The sequence below is a fragment of the Pomacea canaliculata genome, linkage group LG6 (assembly GCF_003073045.1).
Source record: "Pomacea canaliculata isolate SZHN2017 linkage group LG6, ASM307304v1, whole genome shotgun sequence".
Classification (NCBI taxonomy): domain Eukaryota; kingdom Metazoa; phylum Mollusca; class Gastropoda; order Architaenioglossa; family Ampullariidae; genus Pomacea; species Pomacea canaliculata.
In genome coordinates, this window is record NC_037595.1 from 28,162,996 (window position 1) to 28,189,947 (window position 26,952).

General features: G+C 38.4%; 2 protein-coding genes and 1 long non-coding RNA gene across 18 annotated transcripts; 1 reads left to right on the forward strand and 2 right to left on the reverse strand.

The window, feature by feature from the left end:
- Nucleotides 1-683: 683 nt before the first annotated feature.
- Nucleotides 684-13,941, reverse strand: LOC112566334 (cyclin-dependent kinase 8-like). Of its 16 annotated transcripts, none has more exons than XM_025242458.1 (15): nt 13,757-13,941; nt 13,501-13,594; nt 12,975-13,085; nt 11,997-12,137; nt 11,583-11,640; nt 10,911-11,042; nt 10,392-10,535; nt 10,223-10,292; nt 9,716-9,788; nt 9,175-9,272; nt 8,670-8,760; nt 8,190-8,309; nt 7,979-8,014; nt 4,953-4,988; nt 684-2,725 (listed from the first exon to the last, which is right to left on the reverse strand). In XM_025242458.1, exons 1-15 carry the CDS (start codon nt 13,900-13,902, stop codon nt 2,618-2,620), a joined length of 1,458 nt encoding a protein of 485 aa, XP_025098243.1. In that variant the 5' UTR covers nt 13,903-13,941; the 3' UTR covers nt 684-2,617. The 16 variants fall into 16 exon arrangements, with proteins under 16 accessions (XP_025098243.1, XP_025098241.1, XP_025098240.1 ...); XM_025242456.1 differs by having other exon boundaries at nt 8,190-8,312; XM_025242455.1 differs by having other exon boundaries at nt 8,664-8,760.
- A 1,184-nt stretch (nt 13,942-15,125) lies between these two features.
- Nucleotides 15,126-24,006, forward strand: LOC112566748. The gene is made up of 5 exons (XR_003099691.1): nt 15,126-16,082; nt 16,958-17,093; nt 18,235-18,324; nt 18,503-18,841; nt 21,628-24,006. It is a non-coding gene; the product is annotated as an uncharacterized LOC112566748 (long non-coding RNA).
- Nucleotides 24,007-24,264: 258 nt separating this feature from the next.
- On the reverse strand, nt 24,265-26,439 carry LOC112566747. The gene is made up of 3 exons (XM_025243084.1): nt 26,313-26,439; nt 25,813-25,918; nt 24,265-25,665 (listed from the first exon to the last, which is right to left on the reverse strand). Exons 1-3 carry the CDS (start codon nt 26,358-26,360, stop codon nt 24,812-24,814), a joined length of 1,008 nt encoding a protein of 335 aa, XP_025098869.1. The 5' UTR covers nt 26,361-26,439; the 3' UTR covers nt 24,265-24,811.
- Between the last annotated feature and the right edge of the window lie 513 nt (nt 26,440-26,952).

Genomic DNA, 26,952 nt, shown 5'->3' on the forward strand with positions numbered 1-26,952 from the left:
AAAATATGTCTGTGTTTCTATGCTGGTAGATCGACAAGACAATGCTCTTTTATTTTACATAAATGCTTTCTTTTGAGTTCATACTTTCGAAAAAAATCCCAGCAAATGTGTTTTATCTGAAAACATATTTTAAAGTTTGAGAGGCAAGATTCATTTGCCACTTATTTCTAGTGATGACAAGACTAGAACAGCATTTGGTAAACAGGAAAACTATCACGGCCATTTCTGATGCTTACAAAAACAGTTTAAAGTAAAATCTAACAAAACACTGAAGCCAGAACTTAGTTCTAATGCTCAAAAAATGAAAATGTTTACTACAGGCCTATCTCCATTCCAAAATCAGACTGACACCATTTACCTGTGATATCAATTGTTCTTAATGCCTGATCTCTAAGAGAAAGTCTTCTGAGAAAAAAACTTGTAAGTTTTTCATTTATAAAGATGACATACATCAAATAAATGAATCACAAAGAGACGAGAGAGGCAGCAGACAAAAGTGAATAAATGAAACATACAAACGATGAGTGGAGTAGACAGAAAAAGAGTAAAAGAGAGATAGAGAGGAACAGGGGTAGCAAACAGAAAATGCACTTATTATTTAGCCTCTAAACAGAAACTACTGACAAACCAATCTTCTTCAAACTTGCCACAATTCCATTTTTTTCATGTCCGATTCTGAATTCTTAAGATGTAGCAGCAGATTTTTATTTCAAATTTTACATATGGGAATCTACATGTAAATCTTCTTTCTCCACACGCACACACACAAATACACCTTCTCGTGCATGCACACTCACATACACACCCTCCTCCAAGCTCTACACACATAAGTGTGTGTTTGTTTTAACTCAAAATACTTAAAATGAGAAGAGGATCATTGGATGGCAGTTTGGGTGAACTAGACTGTACATTAACTCTAAGACATGATGTCTATAATAAACATCAATAAATAACATTTTCTTTCTTCCTCATTAAAACCTAATGACATGGATGGAAATGTTTCTCCAAACCTTTTCCTGCAGTTTTACTCAGTCTACTTGTTTATCACTGCTCCTTTATTGAATAAAGTCAGCGTTTATCTGAGGACTATTTCTAGCTGATTATAAATATGTTTAAATACAAAACAAAAAGACATAAGGCCCTACCATCCACAGCAAAATTATATTAAACTAAATCCACAGTTAACAAGAGTCTTGACTCTTCAGTGGAACTGGATGGATCCCTCATCTTGAACAGCATCTATCTAGACAACACATATTTGCAGTTTTGCCAGTTTCCAGTTTTGTCTAGGGAACATGGCAATGGCAGTTTGTATCACGTCTGGATACACTTTAGACAACAGAGATTTAGTAGCCCTCCTGTCTGTAAAGTAGATTTTTGGCCACATTATTTTCTTTAAGACAGTACTTGTACGATTCTTGGCTAATTGTTTTTTTCCTACAAAGTAAGTCATGTTTCTCGACTTCTAGTGATCTAGTCTGACCTTTAACCTTTTCTTTTTCCTCCTCACAAAGCTGTTTCAGCTTCATTTCTTTTCTTGTCCATTTGGTTCAGCGTGTGTGTATATATATATGCCCCTGAAGCAATCCTCTCTCACTGAGCATTTTCTATCAACTATGAATGAAGACTGCCTTCATCAGAATACTGGACACACTAAACTGTTTGACAAGACAGCTTTGAGATTATTTGTATGATGAATATCACTCCACAAGCCTCCTGCCAGTCATATGTGGCGCTGACATGCAAAATGAATTGCTTTTGATTTGCACACCACTGCAGAAGATCCTGGCTGTTCCCAAGCTCCAATGACCTGAACTGTGACCTTTGGTCTTTACTGTCACAAGCCCAATGGAGAAGCAGCTACAGTCAGATTCTATGATGCACATTTCCTTCATAATAGTCTGAATCCTCAGGTATGTTTGCCAGGTAAGAATCACGAATGCAAATTATGCACAATACTGACGTCCAGTGTGTGTATGAAATGACTGAAGGTCTTGCTCTCAGGAAAACACAATTATAGAGAGAAATGTTTTTTTCTCTCTTCACAAACCACAGCTTGTAAACTATGGCATCTAAGCAGGTAAGCAGCATAAAACTCACTGACACCTGTGGAAACAACAAAAATCCATTTGTGAACGCGGGTTGTATATATAATTAATGGCCTTTAGCTGACAGCACCAGCAGCAGCTTTGTTTTCAAAGAGCCCAAGATGAGGCACAATCGCTGATGAATCCAGCATCCCTGGTATCTTCTGATTCACCAACTCTGGCTGATGGTCAAACATTTCCAGGAAAAAGATAAAATTAAAACCACTTTTGCTACACCATCATTAGCATTTCACATAATCCATACTTCTTGATAAGACAAACTGCTATCTATTCTTCCATGTTCTTTCTCACCCATGTTAATTTATTTTTGTCTTCATCAAACTTGTTAAGACCACTGTTTAAAAATTCCCTTCTTTCCATTTCTAGTTTTGCTTTTTTGTTAAACCTCCTTTTTGTAAAAAGCATTCTCAACCACGAGAATGCTTCACAAAGGGTGTTGCTGCAACCCTAACACGTGTTCTCTCCATGCAGAAGCAGGGCAGGCTTAGCCCAGTCTCTCGATGTTTGTGTTACATCATGCGCTGGGGGAAGGTGGAGGATGATGACGTGTGAGATGTAGAACTTGTTGAAAACGGCATGGTTTGTTGCTGTGTGTTAGGTGGCATGTTGTGGACATGCTGAAAGAGATTAAGGGCACATCAACTGATTACACTATGCTCCAGGTACAGTTATCAGTGTATGTTTTATACTATGTTCTTCCAACAAGTCAAATATCTGTAAGCACCCATGCATGCATACACATAAATGCACACGTATGCATGTGCACCACACACATACTGAGATAACATAATAATATACACATTATAAGATGCACAACCTGCTAATAAATTTGTACATAACCTGATAGATCTTCTGTCTCTTCCTTGCAGTATTCCTCAATATTTAAACATGAAGATTTTACATATTATATAAGCAGTAGTAAATAAAATAGGGATTCATACATAATCTATCTGTGATTTTAAATTTTTATTGTGATTACAATTAGATGTTAGGCTGATTTCTTTAGGATGTTAAATGTCCATGAATATGTAAATGTGTATAAAACCGACAGACTAGATAAGCAATTTATGCTGTCAAACTGCATCATTACTGCCTACCTTTTTCATGCTAATGATATCAAAGAGCTCAATTTTCTTACACTAACTCTTCTAAAATTAAACACTACCACCCGCAAAACTTGTGCAATGACTGTGACCACCACAGACACAAACAGAAGCATTTTATCAGCTATGCTGGCAGCCAGACTTGGTCAAACAGTGGTGAGGCTACCGTTACCATAACCAGACAACTTCCATCACAAATTCCCCCCTACCTCTTTGGTGGTAGTTGTTATCCACTTGGCTGGTGTGAAATTTAGAAAGTGAATTTAACAAAAAACCACAACCAATGATGCATCAGTCTAATTCCCAATGGTATGCTTCTAAAAAATGACAAACAAACTTTCAGGTTTATAAACACCATCAGTTATGAACTGCGTGCTGTTGGTTAGCGCTGGCATTATTGAAGGAGAAAGGTGTGGGGGAGTGGGGGGAAATTCAAGAACAGTGATCTTGCAGAGAGAAACCTGTACAATCACAGTCTGCCAAGTTTATAATATTCTGATGAAATGTGTGGCCCAAACTAAAACTAAATAAATCTGACAGGAAAGTAAATGATGACTTTTCTATCAATGTAAAAGTACAAAAACTCAAAATATGCTATTCCTGTTGATGCTTGGTAGCTCAGCAGCCATGATGTGCAGGAATGGTGATCAAAACATGATAGGCACAATCTTAAATTTGATCATCTCTATAAAATTCTAATATTTTTTTTATGCCGAATGCTACACAATGGACCCACAAACTCTGGCTTCCAAAACTGAGGAAAAAATGCATATTCATCCTGGACAAGTAATATTTTTGCCACAACTGCAAATGAGCCATTTTAGCTAAATACAGCCTATTCAAACATTAGATCCCCAGCAGTAATTGCTGTTTATTATCTTAAATTAGTAAATTTCTATCTGGCCTCAACTGCTGGCTGTTCAGTGTACAGCGGAAAGTTCTGAGATGAGATGAGGACTACATGCATGCAGTGAAACAGTCCCAAGTGTCTAAAGGGTTAACTTTATTATTATTATTAGGGCCACACAAAGAACACAATGAGCAGAAAACAGCCTTGACAGACAAATAAATGTGTTAGCAGCTACCACCATTTCCACCTTCAGCACCAGCCTATCAGACTTGAAGAAGAAAATAAAACGAAAATTACCAACAGCTGATAGTCAAAAATAAAACAGGATTGAAAAAGAGAAATAAAAGAGAGAACAGCAACAAACATGGAAGTGTCTTTAAGTCTCAGCAGTATTTATGAAATTTCTCCTGATTCATGTCAAATATACATCTGGGCTACTACACTCCACTTCAGAATAACTAAAGCTTTAACCACTGCCTTTAAATGATTCTACAATTTATCAACCTGCATTACTAAAGAGTCAATTAAAAAGTCAGGGTATTAAATATGGACTAAAAGGAAAAGCAAAGATGATGGGAAAACAAGCGGAAGAATACGGGGGGAAGTGGAGATGGGGGAGGCAGGGGTGGGGGGGTGAGAAGGAATCTGGGTATCAGCGATTCTAGGATCTGGCACTATTCTTCCATAATCATCATATATGTAGTGTACCCTTCTTTTACGCAATTCTTAAAGTTAAAAATATTAATGTAATTTAAATGCAACACATTAACACATACACACAGCATGCTTGAGAGGTAGGTTAAAAAAATGTGATGCAGATATTGCAAAAATCAACAAACTGAAAAAGGAATGCATGCAAGCAATACAAGAGTAAAAGCAGAATACGGGTACCCATAAAGGATTTGCATTTGCAGGTCTCAAAGACATCTGAAACATTGCAAAAACAGAAGCACAGTGAAGCAAGCACTATGGCCCATACCATACAAACTATGCATTATTGTCTACACAGTCACATAAATTTTGCATTTGTATCACCTGTACACTGATGTATCAAGGACTCATTCCTATGCATCACTTTTTGATTTATCATATCACTATCAAGGACTGGAGTTGGAGATGGCCTTTTTCAATAAAAATCTGTTCTTAGACCGGTCTCACATATAAGAACCAAGCAGATTGAAATCTTCACTTTTCAATTTCAATCAGTTTCTAATATAATATTGCACTTCTCATATGAGAAAACTTGGAACCTCAAAACTTGAAAAGAAAAACTAAAAAACATGCAAGCCAAACCAAATTTTATGAAAAACTTATAAATAAAAAATTACTGGGGGAAGTATACAAGTCACTATGCCGTTTTAAAAAATATGTATTCACCATCACATGGAGATTTAACATGGTGTGGGCCGTCATTCTGTTTTTCAAAAGTCATTTACTTGCCTCGTTTGTTAAACTAATCTTAAATTTATTCATTTTGTTAGCAGACCAATAAAATAGAATTTTAAAGCCAAATCTAACAGATGTTGGCAGACCAAGGTTTAGATGTTTCAGAAAAATAAACATTTTCTGATATCACATGGTGACCGCAAGGTATTGGTCCTGCAGATACTTTTTCCCTTCGTTAAATTACAACCCAAAGATGTTCTGAAATTTGCTGTAGTGGACAGCTACTATTCATCAGATAATGTCATTATTATTACTTTTCTTTTTTAATTTTTAAAGAGACTTTACATTAGGATACTCTTCTTATTTCAGTCCTATGTCTTGCCCAGCATTCAATCCCCCTACAATAAATGAAATTAAACTGGGCTCTAAACAAAGTAAATTATGTCTTAAGAAATGATAAAAACTAGGGTCCAAACAAAGTGAAATAGCAAGGGGCATAAGTGACTTCAACAGGTGATTTCACTGAAATGGATTTTAAATTGGCAACAAGTACACCTCCTCTTTAGCTTGTCCTAAGAAAAATGCAGTCAGAAAAGAGCAGCAGCTAAGGTATGTCCTCTTTATTTGCAACATGCAACATCGACTCCAAACATACAGCAAAGGAATGAAGGACATGCTGAAAGACACCAAATATTTTTAAATGAAATGAGAACAAAACAGCTGCTTACAACAATAAAAACAACATACAATATGGTCTCCCAAATCTTTCTTTACACACATCGATAGGCTCTGGTTTGTTTATGTGTAATTTTGTAGCCTAAGTATTTTCATTATGCCCAGACTATGCTTTTCCTGGAAGCCTTAGCAAAGACTGACTACATGTCATTTGAACAGCCATCAAAAACACTAAAACCTAGCATGGTTCTATACGATGCTGCAATAAATTATTTAGAGATAAACATGTAACTCAGCATTATGGAACGTATCATGATGTGCACTGTAATATAAAACATTATTAGCTTCCCTTGCAGTTTTAAAAATGCAAAATTCATCTTTTTGCAGCCTCTTTTTGGAACAAGGGAAAGGGGGATTGACTGCTTGACATTCGCTTTTTATCACCTAAATCTCTAATTGTGAACTAAAATTTGTGTGATTAAAACAAGATTAAACCAATTATTATGGACAATATCTGAAGACAAAAGGAATTGAGCTGATGATACTTTCTAAATAAAAGTAATGTACAGAAACGTGAACACGTGGATGCGTGCACATACACTGTACACATGCTAAGCATTTTTTTATGCATTAGCTGTCTCATGGTTGCATGAATTATTAGCTACAAATATTAAATTTATATCATTCTATTAATATTAATTTCAAGCTTATTGAATAAAGAGTTATGTTTGAAGCAAATAAGTCATATTTGTACATGTAATTTTATATTATCTATTTTATAAACTCCTGTCCTTTAATCAAAAACTGACTAGTCTTGTTAGTGTGTTTAAGCACGTTGGTTTAAAATAGTAGTTCGTATCATTGCTATATAAGATAAGCAATTGCAACTGTTAGAATGCCATAAAAAATTTAACCTGCAAATATAAGCAGCAATATTTAAAGATATGTAGAAAGAATAAAAAAAATTTAAAAAAATTATCAGATGCAAAACCAACAGCTCATTTTATACTGAAACTGAAAAACATGCCAGTGAAGATCGAGGAATAAGTGCAGTTTAAATAACAGATGTACTTCTGAAAGCACATTGTAGCAAATTTATAAATATAACTGAGAAAAGAGATGCAAATTTTAGATCTGAAAAACAGTTTTCCAGTCACATGATAAAATTTTCATCTACATTTGTAGAACTGGTGAATTGTGAAAAGAAAACAAATAAATTATGTCACAGTGATGCATAATGATCACAACAAAGATATAATGATGACAAGATACCTATTCAAAGCTGTTCATTTCTCAAATCTGATATTTCTAAAGATTGATAAAAATATCTGGAATGGTTGGTAGGATGACACTTTTCAGGTTCTGCCACTAATCAATTTGCAAAATGACTGCATGATTGAGAGCACTGATATATCAAAGCTATAAACACTGCAGTCCTTGATCTTTATTCTCTTTTTCAGAAAATGTTAAAAATATGCCAAAAATCATCCTAGAGTTCCAACTAATGTACTTGACTTCTTTTAGGAACAAGCCTCTTTATCTTTTATCAGCAGTTGGATTAACAGGAAAACAAAATTCCCTACCACACAAAAATTGCAACTTTTCTACAATTAAATCATCAACTTGCTTATGAGTTCTTTCTTGCCTTCTGTCTTGTGTGGACTGGAGAAAATGTTCTGGAATTTGCCAAGTTTGGTCATGCGGACATGCATATGATTGCTCATTCATCGACTCACTCATACAGCCAGGGCAAGCAAGGCGAAAAAAGATGCCTTATGCTGCTAAACATGACATTTCCCAGATTATTTTGGAGCCAACGACTCCAGAAAATAGATATTGCAGTGGCATATACATACCTCCTTTCCATCTAATTCTGCAAGTGCATTAATCAACTGAAAGCCAAAAACAAACGAAAAACACATAGCACAGGAAATAACATAAACGTTACATATGTGGTAATTATTAAAAACATAACCCACACATGCACTCTAGAAAACATACAGACTGCATGGCCAGAAATCCAAATATACCGCAGACAGTTATCATAAATGCAATAGAGTGTGTCACCTGATAGTCGCCAGACACCATGGAACTGCTGGATGTTGTAGTAGGGGCCATCACTCTCACACGTTTAGCTGGTGGCTGGTTGTGTGCTGATGACTGATCGTTGCCTCCTCCTGCAGTTTGCTGCTGAAGAAAGCAAAACCTTTACGTGACACAAGATCAGCTGATTTTAGCAAAGGTAGATGCACCATATCAGAATACTGTAGAATTTTTCCCACCAAATGTTTTCTCACACAGTGCATTGGCTGTTAAAAACCGTGGAAGAACTGTCCAGTAAAAGACAAGATTATATAATGACAATGTGTGCAAAGACAAGAAACAAAGTATATCACTCGCTCTGTCTCCACTCCACCACCACCACCACCACTGTTCATGATTTTAATGAGAGTAGATTTCTCTAGGGGTAAAATAGATAAAACTATAAACTAGACATAAAAAGAAATTCTAAGAATCTGAATATATAAGCTGCTGTCTTACTTTTACCTTGCTGGCCCCAGTATCAGCTTTATCTTCATTGTCATCATCAGAAATGAATTCTCGTTTGGGATAAGGTATTGGCATACCATCAAATACACTGCAGACAGAGAAAGATTGCAGATTAATGTACCACAAACATGTCAGACAAAAAGATAAAGTACAAAATACAAAAATAAAATAAAATGGAAGCAATATATGAAGATTTAACTTGCAAATCAGGAGACTGTAATCAGGGGCACTGGTGATGATACCATTTACAAATATTTACATGCAACAAAATCCGACAATAGAACAAAAATTTCAACTGCACTTATAGTCAGAAGTATTTCATTCTGACAAATCTTTCAAACACATATTTCTTACACTTTATTTGATTCAGTTTCTACACTTGAAGCTACAAACACAGACTTGTTGAACAGCATTTACCTTCTAGCTAAAACTACCAATATAAAAATTATAGCAGGTAGATAGATGACTGTTATGCATAGTAATTTCCAAAGAAGAAACTCACTCAACAGATGGAAGTGGCTCTTCAAGGAAATAAGGATCTCTCATCGCCTGTTCTGATGTTATTCGTTTGGTTGGATCCATTGTTAGAAGCTTTTGAAGCTGAAATTAGAGACAGGCAAGATAGCAAAGGTGGAGAAGTCACCTCAGCCACTTTTATTTTATATTTTGTTTAGAGAATCAGTACGTTTTATCATATCCATGGGATTCTGTTCTTTCAATGTTTTGAATCATCAGAATAGGATAAACCCCAAGATGCAAACACTTTTAGTGAGTTATATCAATCTTGATGAAAGCACACTATTCCATGCCTAGATTCAAATGCAAAAGCTCAAAGCAGCAGACAATTTAAGGAATCAGAGATGCTGACATTACTTTGCAAATAATAATAATATTGTGACATCTGAGAAAAGTGCACACTAACATGCAAACTTATAACTATATTGATGTTCACAAAGGCAGAAACAGCAGCTCTGCTTTTGGAAGGCATGTGAGAATTCTTGAGCTAAAAATACATTTTAACATTTAAAGAAAGGGGGACTCACCAGTTGAAAGGCTTTGCTGTCTGCTTTAACTTTGTGTTTTTCCATATATTTCATGAGATTACAGTTGATATAACTGAAAGAAACAAAAAGGAACTTGCAAGTAAAGGCAAAAAGTTTAATGATGTCTTTTTTTCTGCTTTCTTAACAAAGATGCATTAACTACATGTGGTTCAAGTTGTTCAGACCCTAGACCCCAACCAAAACCAAACAACTAAAAATGGTGATCAAACTCTGAGAAAAAAGGAAAGATAATGAAAGAGAAGGAATGAAAAGAAATGAGATTGACAGACAAAAAAGAATGAAAAAAAAAACCAAAACAAAACAAAACAAAAAACTGACATGGAAACCAAACATGTATTTTAGAACAAATTCAAACAGACTTAGAGCTGTTAAACAAATTTAAGTAGACATTGGAACACATTTAAAGGCACAATAAGCATTTTGCCTTGTCCACTTGATGAATACTAATAAAACATTTATAGTTTTAATTTTCTACTGTTTGCTTACGCAGATCTTTTGAAATCCTTCATCAACTGCTGATGTTCTGGCATTTTTCGTATGTCTTCCCAGTCTTTCTCTATTTGGAGACACAGAAAAAGATAAATATTCAACATTTGTGCAACAGCATTTTTAAGAGTTATTTTGAGAAAAAAAAGAGAAGAAAAAAGACATGCACCTTGTGGAAATCCCATGACATTGAAGATGCGGTCAAGCTGGTCATGATGATAGGGATTACTTGTCTTGATGTCCTCCTGTCGGCAGTGGAATATGGGTTCTGAAGTCAGCAACTCCGCAAATATACAGCCAATGGCCCAGATGTCTACAATAAAGCATCAACTAAAATGTGTCAAAACCACAGATCTTTCATTTTCTCCTTCACTAAATGTGCTCAATATTTTTAAAGATATCCTGTAACAGTAAATAAAACACACACAAAAAAGAAAACTGATCCTAAAAGAAGTCCCAGTACTGTTGAAAAGTAGCTAAATTACTGTAGCTACCACAACTTATAATACTTAATAAAGACTAAAACAAACTAAAGCAAAAGGAAGGTGCAGGTCAATCAGATCCTGAGATTATCTAGCTTAATATTTACATCTTTTACTAACATACTTGGGTTGATGCGAAATGAGTACCATAAATACCCCTTAGAATTACTGATGTGGAATGTAATCTATAACAGTGGGACACACACCTATGGCTTTGGTGTAATGCCGAGCTCCAAGGAGTAATTCAGGGGCACGATACCAAAATGTTACAACCACAGGGTCTAGATCAGCCAGAGGTTTCAATGGTGAATTAAACAGCCGTGCAAAACCCATGTCAGCTGAAAAACAAAACAATTGTAGATAATCATAATTAGATCCCACTAATCAAAAAATTGTATACTTTTTAACCCTTATAGCACAATGACCCACAATTGTGGCTTTGTCAGGGAAGGCGATTTTCCTTCATTTTATTACAAAGTTGAAGATTTCTCCTTTCCAAAAATGTATAGGTTTCTTGGTCTAATGTTTACCTGAGAGCAGCAATAATAAAAACAAACATCACCCACTGTCATCTTCTTAGTCTTCAGTTATTTGCCGTTGTTTTTGTAATACGCTGTGCTATAAGGATTAAAATTAACACAGGAAAGCTTTTAAATATCTGCTCTCACTTTACAAAACAAATGTTTACATTTGGGAAAATAAAAAAATATTTTACAAGATTTCATTCTCACCGCATTAACCTCTTGTGCTGGCAAGATGTCATTAAATGTCCCTAGTATGTAATGTAAACGTAAGCATTTAGGGTTTAATACATATGTCATGTTATGTCGCACTTTTAACACAAGCTTCATCCCACAAAATTTACACTCGATCCATACCAATTTTGACTCGACCTCTGTCTGGGCCTTCTCCCATCACTAAAATGTTGGCAGGTTTCTGTAAAAAGTAACAAACAGTTAAAGCAGAACAGACTAACACAGACAACATTACATATGTAGACTTACATGAATTTAATTCACAAAAGAGCACTGAATAAAATGCAAGTATTTTCTTTTACCTTTTAATGCTGAAAGTGCATGACAGTAGCAGATCATGACTTGAAATTTACAAGGCTTGGGAAGCAAAATCAACACTGAATCGGCGTGACTAATGCAGTGTCACTGTCACTATCATTTAATCAAATATAAACCGAATAATAATAAGAAATTAACGTTATATGAATATTAGCTCTAAATGCATTTTTGGCATTGTTCTGCCCTGACAAAGTAAAATAAATTTTATAAAGCCCTCACCAAATCACGATGTAAAACCCAGTTGGCATGCAGATAGTGGATGCCATCTAAAATTTGATAAAGAAGAGACTTCACCATATTCTTGGGAACATTGACCTGCTTTTTATTGGCTTTTGCAGATCTATGAAACTTAATTATATGCTGGAACAAAAAAACAGACAAAAGTCAATCCGCAACAAAAAAAATGATATATAGTGTATAGACCTGAACTGTCTTGAATGTTAGAAATTAAATTAATTACATTTCAGTCCATAATGGACCTTCTACTTTTTATTATGTATATAGTCAAAGCTCACAACAACATTTAATACTTCTTTTTCTCATTCCTTTCTGCCCCCCCCCCCCAGCATAGGGCTGCAAAACATTTAATACAGCTTCAAAAAAATATACAGAATACATAACACCATTACATGTTTAAAATGTTGAACTTATTACAGTACTAAGACTAAGTATCCAGTAACTTCCTAGCTGATATCCTACATTTGTTTTGTGTAAAAGACAGAACCAATATTTTGTAGATTTTAGCGAAAACATCCCTTAAAAATTCCATTTAATGACATCTTGCCAGCAAAAGATTTCCATTTTTCATTTGAAATAACTTCTCTATGTTGGTAATAGTTAATATGTAGCATAATGATAGGCAAAAGTATAAAACATATTACTGTGATACCCTGAGATGTAAATTCAACAGCAAGAAAGAATATATAAGTTCTGACACTGCTGCAGTGAAATTTGCTTTCTTCACAAAGAAAGACATTCTTTAAAAACTAATTGTGATAACGGTTATTTTACTTGATAACATACCTGCAGTAATAAGAAAATTTTAGAGCAATGAAAACTTTACTGATTTTATATATCTGTTACAGGCTCACAAGTTACTGACCATTTATAATAGATAAAATTATAATAATGATTCTCATATGATTTAAAATAAGTATACATTTTATGAATTGTATAAACTGGGCAGGGTGTCTTTACCCATAAATCATGTTCTGCATAGTCAAACAACAGCCAAACTTTGCGATCTGTGTGGGAAAGAAAAACACGCTGTAGGCTGATGACATTAGGATGCTTCAACTCTCGTAACAACTGAAACAAAGGGCAATTCAGAGAAGTATAGACAAAAGGAACAGATATTCACTTTTATATAACATTTAATACTACACCCACTAACATGAAATGAAAGCTTTTCGTTAGTGCTTAAAGTCTTCTATTACTGCTACTAAAAGAAATGTTAAAGTGTGGAAAATGGATCTAGAAGACAACTACCTCCAATGACTTTTCGCATATTAATTCTGATTTATCTGCATTTGCTGCCATCAAGCTTTTAAGCAATTTATTGTTTTAATATATTTTTATTTTTGTGCTAAACATACAGCTTTAATGGACAATCACTTTCTTTTTCTAAAGGCAGGTATATTTTCTTGAGTAATGATAATAAAGAATTTGTAGTTCAGTCCATATTCTATTTACTTTGAGTCTTGTACCAAAAGCTACAACTTACTGCTATTTCTCGACATGCTGACATAGAAATACCAGTGCCTTCGATCTGCTTGAGAGCATATTCCTGACTGCTCTTCGGCCCAAATGAACCGTTTCTGGAATGTACCAGAGTTCGACATAAATAACGTTTAATATATTCGAAACCAGAAGCTTAATGCTAAAATTTTGCATAAATAAACAGCATTGAGGAAAAATTAGGACGAAAGACGAGAGAAAACAACAAAATTCAAACAAAAGGAGAAGAAAAATTCCATTACAGCTTCAATTCCTTCTTTCTTTTTTGCCTTGTAGACGTGCCCATACGTTCCCCTACCGACCTTGCATCCTTCATAATCAAAAAGATCTTCAACTTTGGCTCGTTCTGATGCTGTTTTAACTTTAAAATCATAATCCATGTTAACATAAGATAACATCTCGGATGGTCGGGGAGGAAGTATCGGAGTTGTCCGTCACAGTGGTCCACAGTTACCTCCTCTTTGATTACGACGTCTCGTCTGCTGGTCGTCTGCTGCTTCCATGTTTGGGTGAAAGTTTCCTCCTCTTCTGTTAAGTTTCTTAACTTTTTGTGTTACTACTTTAGTTTTCTTCGAATTTTATCGATGCCTTATATACGCTTATGTGTTATTATTATTACCGTCAAAGTTATTATTAAAAATTAAATAATAATTTCTTGAAAGCGATTAACTATGTTTTGTATTGTATTGAAACTATATATTTCTAGCGTGTATCAAAGAGAAATTGTATTTTCTATTTTTAAAAGACCGATTAATGGCAAGTCGTTACTTTGGGAGTTTTTATATTGTATACAATTATTTATAAATGTGTTTTTGTCTTCATTCTGTGATTTTGCGTTGTGTGTGTGTGTTCGTTTTTCTTCTTCTAAGTTGTTTCACGGAAAAGGTGGATTAGGAAAGGTTGGTAGGGTGGATGCGTCCGGGGGCTGTAGTTATGATGCGAGATGAAGTCGTTAATTACTCTCCCACTCACCCAAGGCAATAATGGGGAACTCAGGGAATAGCGTCTTATTTTCGCAGTCCAGACCTCGTACACACTACTTCATGTTTGTTTTTGGGTCTATTTTTAAACACCAGGGCATCTTTACCACTTTTTTATAACTGCGGCTGAAGGGATAAAACAACATCAGATGGGTGTGGACACCGATTTATAATGTCGGAAAAAAGACATTAGTCCCTGAGTTTTCCATGTTCCCCATGTTCCCCAGGGCTACGACGTAGCTTCGCTTCATAACTACGACCTCAGGAATGTGTCGGAACTTGTTTAAAAATAAAATAAGGAAGTGCAAATTTTTAGTGTATCTTGTAAAAATGTTTGAACCATTCAAGATGAGGATTGTTAGAACCCTAGGGAATTAAGCGCGTAATCCGTGCAGTGGGGTAGTCCAAGTTAAGGTGAACTACAAAAGAAAGTAAGGTATGTGACATAAAAACTAATTCTCACTTAGCTATAAATAGCTGCCTCCCCCCACCAAAAGAACTATGGCACAATGTACTGTCATTAGTAGTAATCATTTATTCTAGATTTATGTAAACAAACAGGTAAAGAGTACGTTCTAGATCACCTATCCCATTCAAAAAGCAGCACAAAGAAAAAAGGGTAAAAGAAAGGTATTAATGCTTTGTGATAAAAAAGGACAGTGAGAGAAGATAGCTAGCCTAACCATTAAAAATAGTTTCGTAAATTTCGGTTTATTAAGCGCACCTGCATAATAATCCGCAGTCACTAAATTTTTCAAAGTGTCTTCTTTTTTCACAAATAAGCCGCACTGGTTTATAAACCACAAATATATACGGCAAATTCTTTCAAACTCTTTAAATTAGTATAAACACAAAGTGAAGTATAAAATTAAAACGGGGTAAATAAATATGAACAAATTTAATTCATGAGAAGTATATTTAAATCTTAAGCAAACCAAATAGATAAATTAACAACAGAATACTAAGCTTAAAAAAAAAAAAAATGAACAGTGCAACATAGGGATCTGGCGACTAGCACGTCACCACCTGAACCCAGCCAACAGGTAACAAATAAAATCGACACCCGCAGCATAACAGAAAGGCGATTCACACCTGAACTAAGTTTCCCCCTTACCACGCTCATCCCTTTTTCCATGTAAATCACAGACCCAACCACTACCTTCACAATGCGAAATCGCCTTTTGGTGGAAGTTTTTTTTACCCTCCTAACTCGACAACAATAAACAGATGAGTGTGATAGTGTTGCGCGCACGTGGGTGTGACATCACACTTGTTCGAGTGTTTGTCGGAGAAATCTTTGACTTTTTACGTATACGTATGCTTGACCTGTCTGTCTGTCTGTCCGTCCGTCTTTCTGTCTGTCTCTCTCTCTCACACACACACACACACTTCTACGAGTGGTGTAAGAATTTAGGTGACTATAATATATATGGTTACGTACGGGTTTTGACATGTTTCTAATGTGGTGTACACAGACATTTCAAGAAGCTCCGCCTTTTTTTTCCAGATTTTATTTGTGCCGCTGTCAAGCAATAGTAGATGATATGTAAAAGGGAGAGAGAGAGAGCCCAAGATAATCTTCGGCTTAGTGAGTGATCAGGCATTGAATTACTCAAAGCGTACACCCGAGCAATATTGATTGTATTACAGTTCAACGGTTTATCTCAACAGAAGCAGGCCGAATACATCCGTGGCTGAGTGATTGATAATGCTGCCTGTCGGTTGGTCAAGGTGTGAGCTACGTTCACAGAGCGCCAACGGTGATCGATTACTCGCCAGAAACAACAGAAGAGAGCCAACAGTCCAACAAGACCGTTAATACGGCGTCGACAACGGCGCGAAAGTCGTTAGGTGGTCTCGGGTGGGTCGTGCAGCCATGGTGACAGAGTCGCCGCCCAAGCGTGAACATCTGCCATCGTGCGATGACGTGATACACATCTACATGGTTTCTCACCGGCGTTCAGTCGTTAACAGATTCCAGTAAATGAGAAATCGGTGCTGTCGGTGGCATTTCAACTTCATAGAAACATGTTATGACTTAGCGTGTCATACAGCCCTCGGCTGAGTTGCACCAGACTTTTTGTCCGCTGTCCATACAAACATATGATCACAATTACGTAAGGACAGTAGGTGCTGTACATACGTTTCTGAATAGTAATAACCGACACAGGTTGAAGTAGGGAGTGCCCGCGCTTCCAAATAGTTCCAAAGCAAGGCATTAAAAAAGCGAGGTTTATTGACTTCATTACTGGATCACTCAGCCGTGCGATGTGTGTAATTGTAGTCAACTCTCCCTGTAAAAGGTCCGGAATTCTTCTGACAGCATGCGTTATTTTACCTATAATTATGTCTTCGTTGCCTCAAATATCAACGTGTATATCCAGCTGTAATACTTTGGAAATGTATAAAGCAAAAGTCAAGTGGAACGAAAAGCTGTTTTGTTTTGTTTTGTTTTTACCCCAGCTATTGCACGGTACAAGGAGGCCGCCATGTTTTGTTGCCATCATGGAGACGTGAGTCAGACGCTCACGTCCATTCTCGTCAAGTATAGTTGTCGAAGCCCTACATCTGAAGATCTTGCTGTAGGTTTCGAACATGAGTGAGTACAGCCAATACGAACTGAGAGGAAGGGAAGACTGGCTTGACACTTGTCCAGTGAAATGGTTAATCCTGGTGTCAATATGAGGTGTCGATATTCATTGCGAAAAATGTGGGTGGAGGGGAGTTATGTAGCATCTTGCTTTTTTATGTTAATTAGGCAAATTACAACAAATGTACATTTTAAATGTCGGTCTGTTGAGAATGTCTGACAAATATACCAGTGCATAGACAGATTAAAAGGCTATAGAGATACAGAGAGAGAGAGGGTCGGGGAGAGAGAAGAAGCGGGAAAAGTATACATGAAGGGAGAGAAGACAAATGACAATGACAAATCATTTATTTACCAAAATAATAGAATAAGCAAAGTTATGCTTTTTTTTTTAACATCTATCCCTCGATCTAACGGAAGGAATCTGAAATACTACTTAACTAAAAGCAAATTCATTAAAGAGAGAAACTTAGAATATATACAAAGATCAGGATCGTTGTCTAATTTGACAGGATTCTTGACTGATGAATTTTAGGGTTCATGTACATTTTTAATGCTTAGTAATGGGTGGTTATGTTGGATGGAAGGTCTCTGCAAGCAGTCAAATGGATAGAAAAGAAGAAAGAAGAAGAAACTCACTATCAATAACTGGTTACACTGAGGTCTACACTAAGACAGAGGTATAAATAGTTGGTAGGTCGTTCTCTTGCTCACCTCTCACACGAGATCATTGACCAGCCTTCAAATGGAGGTACATACTTGACATATGTGCCCCGCCCTTTACTTTGGTGGTAGACAGACTCCCAGCACCCTTAATGAGTTTTTAATTTTAGAATCAGCCTGAAAATACTTTACACACGGAAGCCTCGGGATTGTAGCCTTCGGCGAACACGTTCTCGAGTCAACTACGTCTTTACTACGTTGAGCTCACGGCTAAGGTGACAGTAATTTCTCCGGATTAAGTTTCTGTTCAAGAGAGGTACAGACCACCGCAGCTTTTTATTGATTGTATTTAGCGGTGGCGGTTGGTAGTGGGGATGGGGTAGGGGTAGGTGTGGAGAAAGCCAAAGCCAGATATACGTGTGCACGAAAAGGGAACATCCTGTGGGATCGAGTGTCACTTTATATTCTCCTCGCCGTTGTTGCCTAGCTATCACCAAACAAGAAAACAAGTAGAGCAAAGAGAATAGGCCAGTTTCCTCCAAGCGGTATGTGACGAAGCAGTGAAGAGGAATTGACAGTAAGTAAGCTCGACATGTCTTTAATCTTTATAACTGTTCACCTGTACATGCTCGGCGTCTGTTTCCACGTAAAGTTTATTGTTGAAAACACCGAACAGTCGCTTTTAATTTAATGTTGCATTTAAATACTGCGTGGATGATTTCTTTGACTATTCTTTGCCGATTTCTTTGTTAAAGGTGAGTATAAAAGAGGAGAAGGAAGCTGTCACTTTGAATGACCAGTAAGTCTGCTTGCAGTGGATCTTTTCCATACACAAGAATTTTCTTACCTGAGGCGCTTTAGAACTTTGGCAGTTGCCAACTGTGATAGAAAACTGAGCGCAGTGCGCACACCTCACGATTTTAGAAGACTTAGTCGGGGAAAAAAGTCAGCCACAACAAAAGAAATATTGTGCCGCCAGCCTCAGGTGGTGGCCAGACTCATACACGGAACACAAAATACAGATACCGGATCACAGCGGCCTGTTCACACAGACAACAGCAGGAGGAATGTTCGCACCGGCAAATCCTTGAGAGGTGAGGTATGCAGAGCTAAGAAACTTGCTGACATCTTGTACATGTTTCTGTCTGCCGTTTGAGAGTTATTTACTTTCTTCTGGCGAGCATAGTATTTGTTTTGAGAAAGCTAAAGACTGTTTTGTATGTTTTTTCTCTGAATGAGAAGGATGACTGAAGAGAAAAGAAACACATTCTTTCTCTCTCCTTCCATCCTGTGAGAGAGAAAGGAAGACCACGGTGGGTGCTAACAAAACTCTTTCTCTTAAAGACATATATATAAGAGTAAAGGTCTTCCGGTGCCCATTAGCACATGTCTAGGCATTAAACATTTATGAAATATTGAGAGGAAAGTCTCGCATGCTTTTTGCTGCTGTTGTTGTTGTTGTTGTTGTGGTGGTGGTGGTGGTGGTGGTGGTGTTGCGCGTATTTCTTAACAAACGCTGAAGTTTTCACAGTCTATGCAAAGAACAGCAGGACAAACTTTAGAAACCGTATAAAAATTAAAAAAACCAGTAGTTTGGCAGGCTCTTTCGACAATGTTTGAGCTTGTCTGTGTTTCTGTGTGAGTGCATATGATACTAATTGCAATGGAGACGGGCAAAAGGAGTGTGGCACGGTCATAACTCGTCAATTATCTTGTCAGAGTTGTCTACTCACACACTTCATTTTTATTGGTAGGTCACGCTCGACTGGAATCCGGGAAGACAGCGACTCTAGCATTAAGCAAGAAAGAAAGAAAGAAAGAAAGAAAGAAAGAAAGAAAGAAAGAAAGAGAAAGAAAGAAAGAAAGAAAGAAAGAAAGAAAGAAAGAAAGAAAGAAAGAAAGAAAGAAAGAAAAGAAAAGACATGTGTTCGCATCCTCTAAGTGAACTGTACGACAGTTTTGAAGGTAACACCATCCACAGTGTGGGGTGTAAAAGACAGAAATCCTCTTTCTTAAAATGTATTTTCGTGTCAAATTACTGCTGTAATTTTAACCTGCAGTAATGTTAGAAAAGATGAATTTTTACAACAAAGTGGTGTTGTTATGTATGCGGAATTTCACATAGTAACCTTGGTATAATTTCCCATGGCTTGCAATCACTTACTCGTATTTCTTCAGAAAACTTGCAACCCAGTCCAAGTCATTTCCATTTTTCATCTTCTTTCCCCCAGGTTAGAATGTCTTCATTCTGCGAATACTATTCTTGACACTATTACAAACATGGCCTTTTTACATTTATGATGGAAATTCGACTATCCTAAGGTTGTTAAACTAATGGAACAGAAGACTGCGGAATGTCTTGGGGAATTGGTGTTTGATGACAAGGAAGGAAATTGCACGAGTTGTAATAATATCGTGATATTTTTTTAAAGATTGAAACCTTAGAATGATTTCTCTCCCGACTTCCCATAAAACATCCATTATGTTATATTCGTGTCAAACAAGCCAGCAGGAAAATTTCTTTCAATACATTTTGTTGTCAGTTGCCAACAGTTAAGGAGTAAAGGGAGGGGGACAACAGTGTTCAGTCAATATACTTAAAACGAAAATTCCCCCCCCCCCCATTATCACCCAGAATGCTTTTGTAGCGACTGTGTTGTAATTGCTTGCGATGTATGACCAGTGAACCTTACACTGTGACATGTAATAACTATATTATGAGATTTTAAAAACTAGTTCGTGGAGTCAATAAAAAATTATAAAAACCAGGTCTCTCAAGAGGCTTGATTGGAACTCATAATAAAGGGCTCCATTATTCCTGATTACATAGCTCGCACTAGTGTATGAAGTCTACCCAGGTTGGGTCTCGAGTCATGAAGTACGCAATCAATACCAGTCCCAACCGTTTAGCCTTTATCAGGGTGTTAGCAGACGGCAGAGAACACAGGACAGGTACCCTTATGTTTATTGAGCGCCATCACAGAGCAAGTGTCGCTGATGTTATTAAGTATTGAGGAGGTAGCGAGAGACCATTGAAAGCGAGTGTATATAAAGCCTGAGTGGTGACTGCCAGGCCACATACTCATGTCGCCTTCTTGATCACTTCATTTATTTCTGGTTTTTCATGGAAGTTCATGGTAGGAGCACTGTGACGATCACTACGATAGTGCGCTAACCGAGCTTCAGCACTTGTGACAAGGTAGGATGGCAGAGGCTTCACAAAATTCTCTAACATGCTTTAAGTTTTTATGAACAATGAAATGACATGTCTCTTATTAACGAGAGGTAAAATGAGCAAGAAAATGCTTTTTTTTCCATTTAGCCCTCGCCCTTACGAGGGAAATAATAAACTAAGTAATTGAAGTAATTGAGTACTATGAGAATAATTAGTAGTAAAGATAAGGTAAGGTATGCGAAATGAACCTGTCAGTATGGCAATTGGATTGTGAGTTCTGTCCAGGATCGAGACCATTATTTTGCTAGGCTTTCACGAGTGATATTCAGATTTTTAAAATCATGAATACGCAGTGCACCAAAAGGAATCGTTTATACGTGTAGAGTGTTAGAACATCGTTGCCCTGCCGAATGTTTCTCGGGAGAAAATTATATGTTGTAGACTTGAGGAGATAAGCATGGCTCAGCTGTGAAGGTTTGAAAAGCTACGCGAGGGTGTCTTCTCGGTTAAAAAGTCTTAAAACTCCACGAAACTGTTATTAACCCACCCACTTCTTCAAGCACAACACGGAGCTTCATGTTGTCCTTTTCGAGACACCTGTCTAGCTCTTGCTCATTGTTTGTGCCAGTTTCATTGTATGTGTGTGTGTGAGTGTGTTTATACCAAGTCATGACTTGTGATCAGGGCAGGTGTCTTTTGTTACAGACGGCGTCCTCACAAGACGGAAGTTGCAGTTGGAAGGATTTCGATATGTATTCATCATAAAATCCGACGACACTCAGCGAAACTAAGTGGCACAGAACTTCAGATAATCAAGACAAATAACTCAGCAAATTTGGCCAATACTCAAGGAATGGATTTTAGATACCAACCGAATCCACTGAGAGCCATATTTTTTTTATCCACACAGACATTTTTTTTTTAATTTTCAAGAATGGAGTCTGAGAACTATCTGTGAGGGTTGCTTCTGCTTCACAATTTTTATTTTTTTGTTGATTTACAACAAAGCTATCAGCGCAATGACGACGTGGCAGAAGAGCTTTGTGGGCTCAGACAAGGCCGAGCTGCCAGTTAAACTAGATTACAGCGACACCTACAGAGAAAACGACCAGCTCGACCTTGATCTTTTCGAGCACTTGGCAGAGCTTCATCGTGCACAGAGGCGGAGACTAATGCGACAGAGACGAGGAACTGGAAGTGGCCCGAGCCAGTGCTGACAAGATCCTCCGACTCAAGACAACGGTGAGCAGTCGAGAAGGCGAGTCCTCCAACGACGTTTTCCCGCAGGAGATGCGCGCGCCACAGAGGAAGCACAGCGTGTCGGAGAGCGAGGACGAGGCTGGGGCAACAACTGTTCTCGTCAAGTCCACGTCGTCGGACCGAAGGATCGCCAAGGAGAGGGACCGTTACAGTGCCAAGAACTTGTTCAATGTGGTCAGACGGCGAGGCAGCAAGCCCTGCTTGGGAGAGGGCAACAACGCGACCACCATCAAGATGGCCATGGACTCGCCCAACGGTCTGCGGACAGCATCCGCCCCGACCGCGTGCCGACAGCAGGTCGTCCAGACTGTCGTCCAGCCGCACAGCCGGCCAGGCAGTTACCGGGCGCCAGCAGACTGTGGCTATGTTGCCGCCGCGGCGTCGTCATTAAACGCGCGGCGTGCCACTTCCGCTCCGCCTGGAAGTTTCTCCAAACGACTCTACGGCAACTCCGACGGAACAATGGTGCGCCGTCCACGTTCGAGGCGTGAGCTTGAAAGGTTGTGCAGTTTGAAGATCGATCCGTTTGAGGAAGTGTCCGTTTACTCACAACGGACTTCAAATGGCAACTCAAAAACGGAAGTGCTGGAGAACTTGCGCAAACACAATTCGGAATTGCAATCGAAAGTATCTGATTTCATTAAACAGCTGGAGATCTTCAACAAGAAAGGTAGAAAATCGCGGTTAGATCATATATTGGAAGAAAACTAACCTTTTCAAAACTGACAATTGTAATAATTGTTTTTCCTTCTTTCAAAGTCTTCATCCAATTCCTTCTTCACCTTCTACTTTTTAAAAAATCCTTATTAGAAAAGTGAGCCCAGAGTGGTATACTTTTCTCTTACCTTCGCACATTCACAAGCATACTCATGACAAAGAATAGATACGAAGTCTTTTGAGATTAAACACAAAGGAAAGTTTCTAATTCTTTTAGAAAAAAAAAAACCATGACACAATGATACCGAAAATGGTATTAGCTGATCCCAGCTCATCTGCAGCTCATAGCGATACAAACGATGCGCGTGGTGGTTGGCGGTGGCGCAGTCTGTAACCACGGCAAAGGAAATCAGGATCGTGAGGTCGAATCTCATCTCTACAATAGCTCTTTTTTTTATGTAACATCTTACACGGCTGACTGTCGATGGTTCGCTCCAGGTACCCACTCTGCGTGTGCCTGGGTGTATGTAATGGTTTTGAAAACTTGGTATGTGCTCGGCGTGGTAGGAATGTGTTCTCTCTCTTTCTATATACATGTATATATAATCTTATGTATGTATCCCCTCCTTCACTGCGTAATTCAGCTTACAACCCTCTAAATGTCTTGTTTCGTGCTTAAAAAAAAAGTCAAAGCTTTGAATTTTTTTTAATGATTTTAATTATGTTGAGCAACTCTTTATTGACTAAAGAAATTCTACATAGAACTAATGAAAATTTATCCCAAATTAAAGAAATAAAACATTTGTACAGACTGTTCAAGGTGTAACAGCGATCATCTCTTAATGAGCAGACATAAAGGGCCTTCCAAGTTTACAGGAAAATAGTCATAGGAGAAATTCTGGATAAGGTGTGGTCCTTTCTAGCTCTTAATTGTACAGAAAAATTTATTAAAAAATCTTTCTGAAACTGTTAGTAATGCTAAAGTATGAATATTAGTATCAATAGTTAACAATTATTTTAAACAAGAAACATCTTAACCACGTATGTTCGGGAAGTAGGAGCGGGGTGGAACATTTATCAGCATTCTAAAACCAGTGGCATACTTACTACCTTCATGCTTTGTCTTTACCTCTGTGTTTACTTCCACAAGCTACTCATTCCAAGATAAGAAAAACAAGTATTTTTCTCCTACAGGTTGTTGTAGCTTTCAAATGATGTTTTTTCCTGTTATTAAACGAACTGGAAAACTTATCTAGTTTGAAAACATTGTTGTTGTCGATCCTCGTGTCTTCCTTTCAGTTTGATGCCACCTTGATGTTAGAATCCCAGATTCTATTGCAGTACAAATTACCTGTTATACAGCATGTGAGAAGCGAACGTGTCACGAAACCAGCTTTCTGCTCTCAGCTAAATGTATATCGTCTGTTTATCGCAGAACTGATTAGTAACTAGATTTCGTTTTTAGAAATATCTTTCCGCACTTACCATGCTTATCCATTCCGTCTCCACTAATGTCAAACATTAAAAAAATTGTTAAATTTATCATCGATATGTTTATAGTGTGTCCTCTTCCTTCGTGTTGACTATAGCACTAGATGTAGTCTTTCAATAACAGGTTTTGGTACTGGACAAAGAAGCCGCCAAAATGAAACAAAATGTTATCCTTCAGACAGCCCACGAATCATACTTTTCAACGTGGAGTGGAAGAGGTCAAAAGACGGCCACGAGGTAGCCAGTATCAGGGTGCAGCTCCCCGAGTGGAACAGTACTGCCCCGGTGTCGGTATCTTTAGCGGTAGTAAACGTGACGTAGTATTTTTCGTTGAGGAGGCAGTCAGCCTCGCTCCACTCCAGCAACAGGCACGACAGGTCCTCCCGTGTAAAGCGGAAGAGACTGCGCTCCAGGTACGACTTGGCACGCCTCTCTTTTCTCTGCTTTTCCTTGTCTGTGCACATGTTGAAGACAGCACGTTTCAGGATGGCTTGTGGGGTGGGCTCCAGCTTGTGGTACAGTTCCAGCACCTTGGCCTCCACGACAAACAGCATGTGGTCTTTGTCTCTAGCGACAGGAATCCTCTCCTCATTTCCCGCAACCACCAGTAGGGGCGGAAGTGCAGATAGTAGCTGGCCAGCTCTTTCATGAACTTCCCGATCTCCTGTTTCTCGGGCACCTTGCAGTGCTCACCCCCGTACAACCGCAGCACCAGGGACATTCTTTCCTCCATCTTGACCACGTCGAAGGGATGTACTGGTGGGCCCTTTCCGTCCGCAAACGTTCCCTCGTGGGCCGCAGCGTCCTGCAGATCTTCCAAGGCCTTGACCTCGAACTCAAACATGACTTTGCGCATGCAGTCGTGAAGCAGGGACTCCGAGCACCGCTTGCCCGTGAGGATGAAGACGGCGCAGGGGATGGACAGTATGATTGGCCAATACCCGCAGGCCATCAAGCCGTGCCGAAGGATCTTGCCCAGCTTGTATGGCACATTTTCCGCATCTGCCGCCGATATTTCGGTCTTTGGGACCTTCTGCTCGTCGCCTTCGAAGAAAAGCTCGCTGCAGCACTTCCAGAACCTGGACAGCAGCCCCTTCAGGGAAATCCTCGTGCCCATCTTACCGTCTTCTTTAACCTCCTGACCTTCCTTGGTGTGTGCGGAGCCGTCAACTAAGATGAAGTTCATATGTGTTATGTCGTCGATGTTGTCTTTGTAGACGAGAAATAGATCGTGAACGATGTAATCTTGACGGATGAGGACAGTAGTCAGCAAACCTTTGGACTGGAGAGGCTGCTCCTCAAAGTCTTCTAGATGCTCTGGAGAAAGCGCGAGGTCTGTAAAAAAGAGTTAAACATCAACAAATAGTTGATATTAACGTTTGTATATTCTTTAATATTTTCTTCTTGGGCAAGAGAGAATATGTGTGTGTGATTTTTAACTGCAAAGCTAGCTTTATGCTTCTTTTGACAAAAGAACTTTACCTTCCTTCGATTGTTGGTCACATTCATGCGGTTTGATTTCCAGTTGTGTGAAACTGCTTGAAATGCTAAAGGTCGTTGGTATCACTTGTGAAGGAGCTGCAGAAACCTGTTCATCCACAAAACACGTTATTCATTCGTGTCTGCATACAACGGTTGATTCAAAAAAGGAAAGATTATACAAGAAATTTCGAAAACAATGTTGTATGTGAAGACGAGAGATAGTATGTGACTCCGGTCATCATAGCTGAGTCTCCTTGGGTGTCATTGTATGCAACTAACAAAAAAGTACTTGATATAGTTAGCTTTGAAAAATAAGCTAAAGAAATAATATTATTAATTTTGTACTTCGAATTTTAACAAGTTGATAATAATAAGTGAGAATTTATTAAGCTCAGCTACAGGCGGACTCACTGCGCTGAAACAAGATGACGAAATAGTCACAAAGATGTAGAACAAAGAACAACGGAAGCCAGTGAAATTTGGGAAGGAGGTAGTCTCACCTTGTTCATCCCAGAGACACTGCAGTAAAAAGGTGAAGACGTGGACATCTGTATCGGCCAGACGCTTGATGAAGTGCTGGTTTGCACGGAAGTGTCACGTGACGACCTTAGTGTCTGCTCCTTAGAGTTGGACGATCTGCCTGATGACGACAGGGAAACGGAGCATGCGCCCGGTGGAAAGGGACTTGTGGCGAGGCAGTGCTTTTCAGAGAACTGTCGGTACGTGTCTTTTTATAGGACTTCTTCTGTTTCACGGACGCATCCGGAGCTGCACTCGGAAGATTTTGTGCAGCCACGCTTGGGCTGGCTGAAGGCCCCTGACACAATGGCTTTGTGTTGGTGTTGTCAAGAGGTAAGTGGAGGACAGGCTTAAGACCATCATGCGTGACCACCAAAGTTCCATACGGAAAAGGGGCAGAAGAAGAACCTGAGATGAGGTCTGTTAGCGGAGGTGTGTTAGCGGATGACACATCTGATTTTGAGGTCCCTGCTTTGCTGCCGTCACGTCTGGTTTTCCGACTGTCTTTCAGAAGCTCCTTGATTGTTGTATCCTCTTCAGCGTGCCGTTTTGCACTCTTTTTTTCGTCCTTGGAAGAGGCAGCCGTACTGACCAGAGTTAAAGGCATCCTGGTTTCAGCGT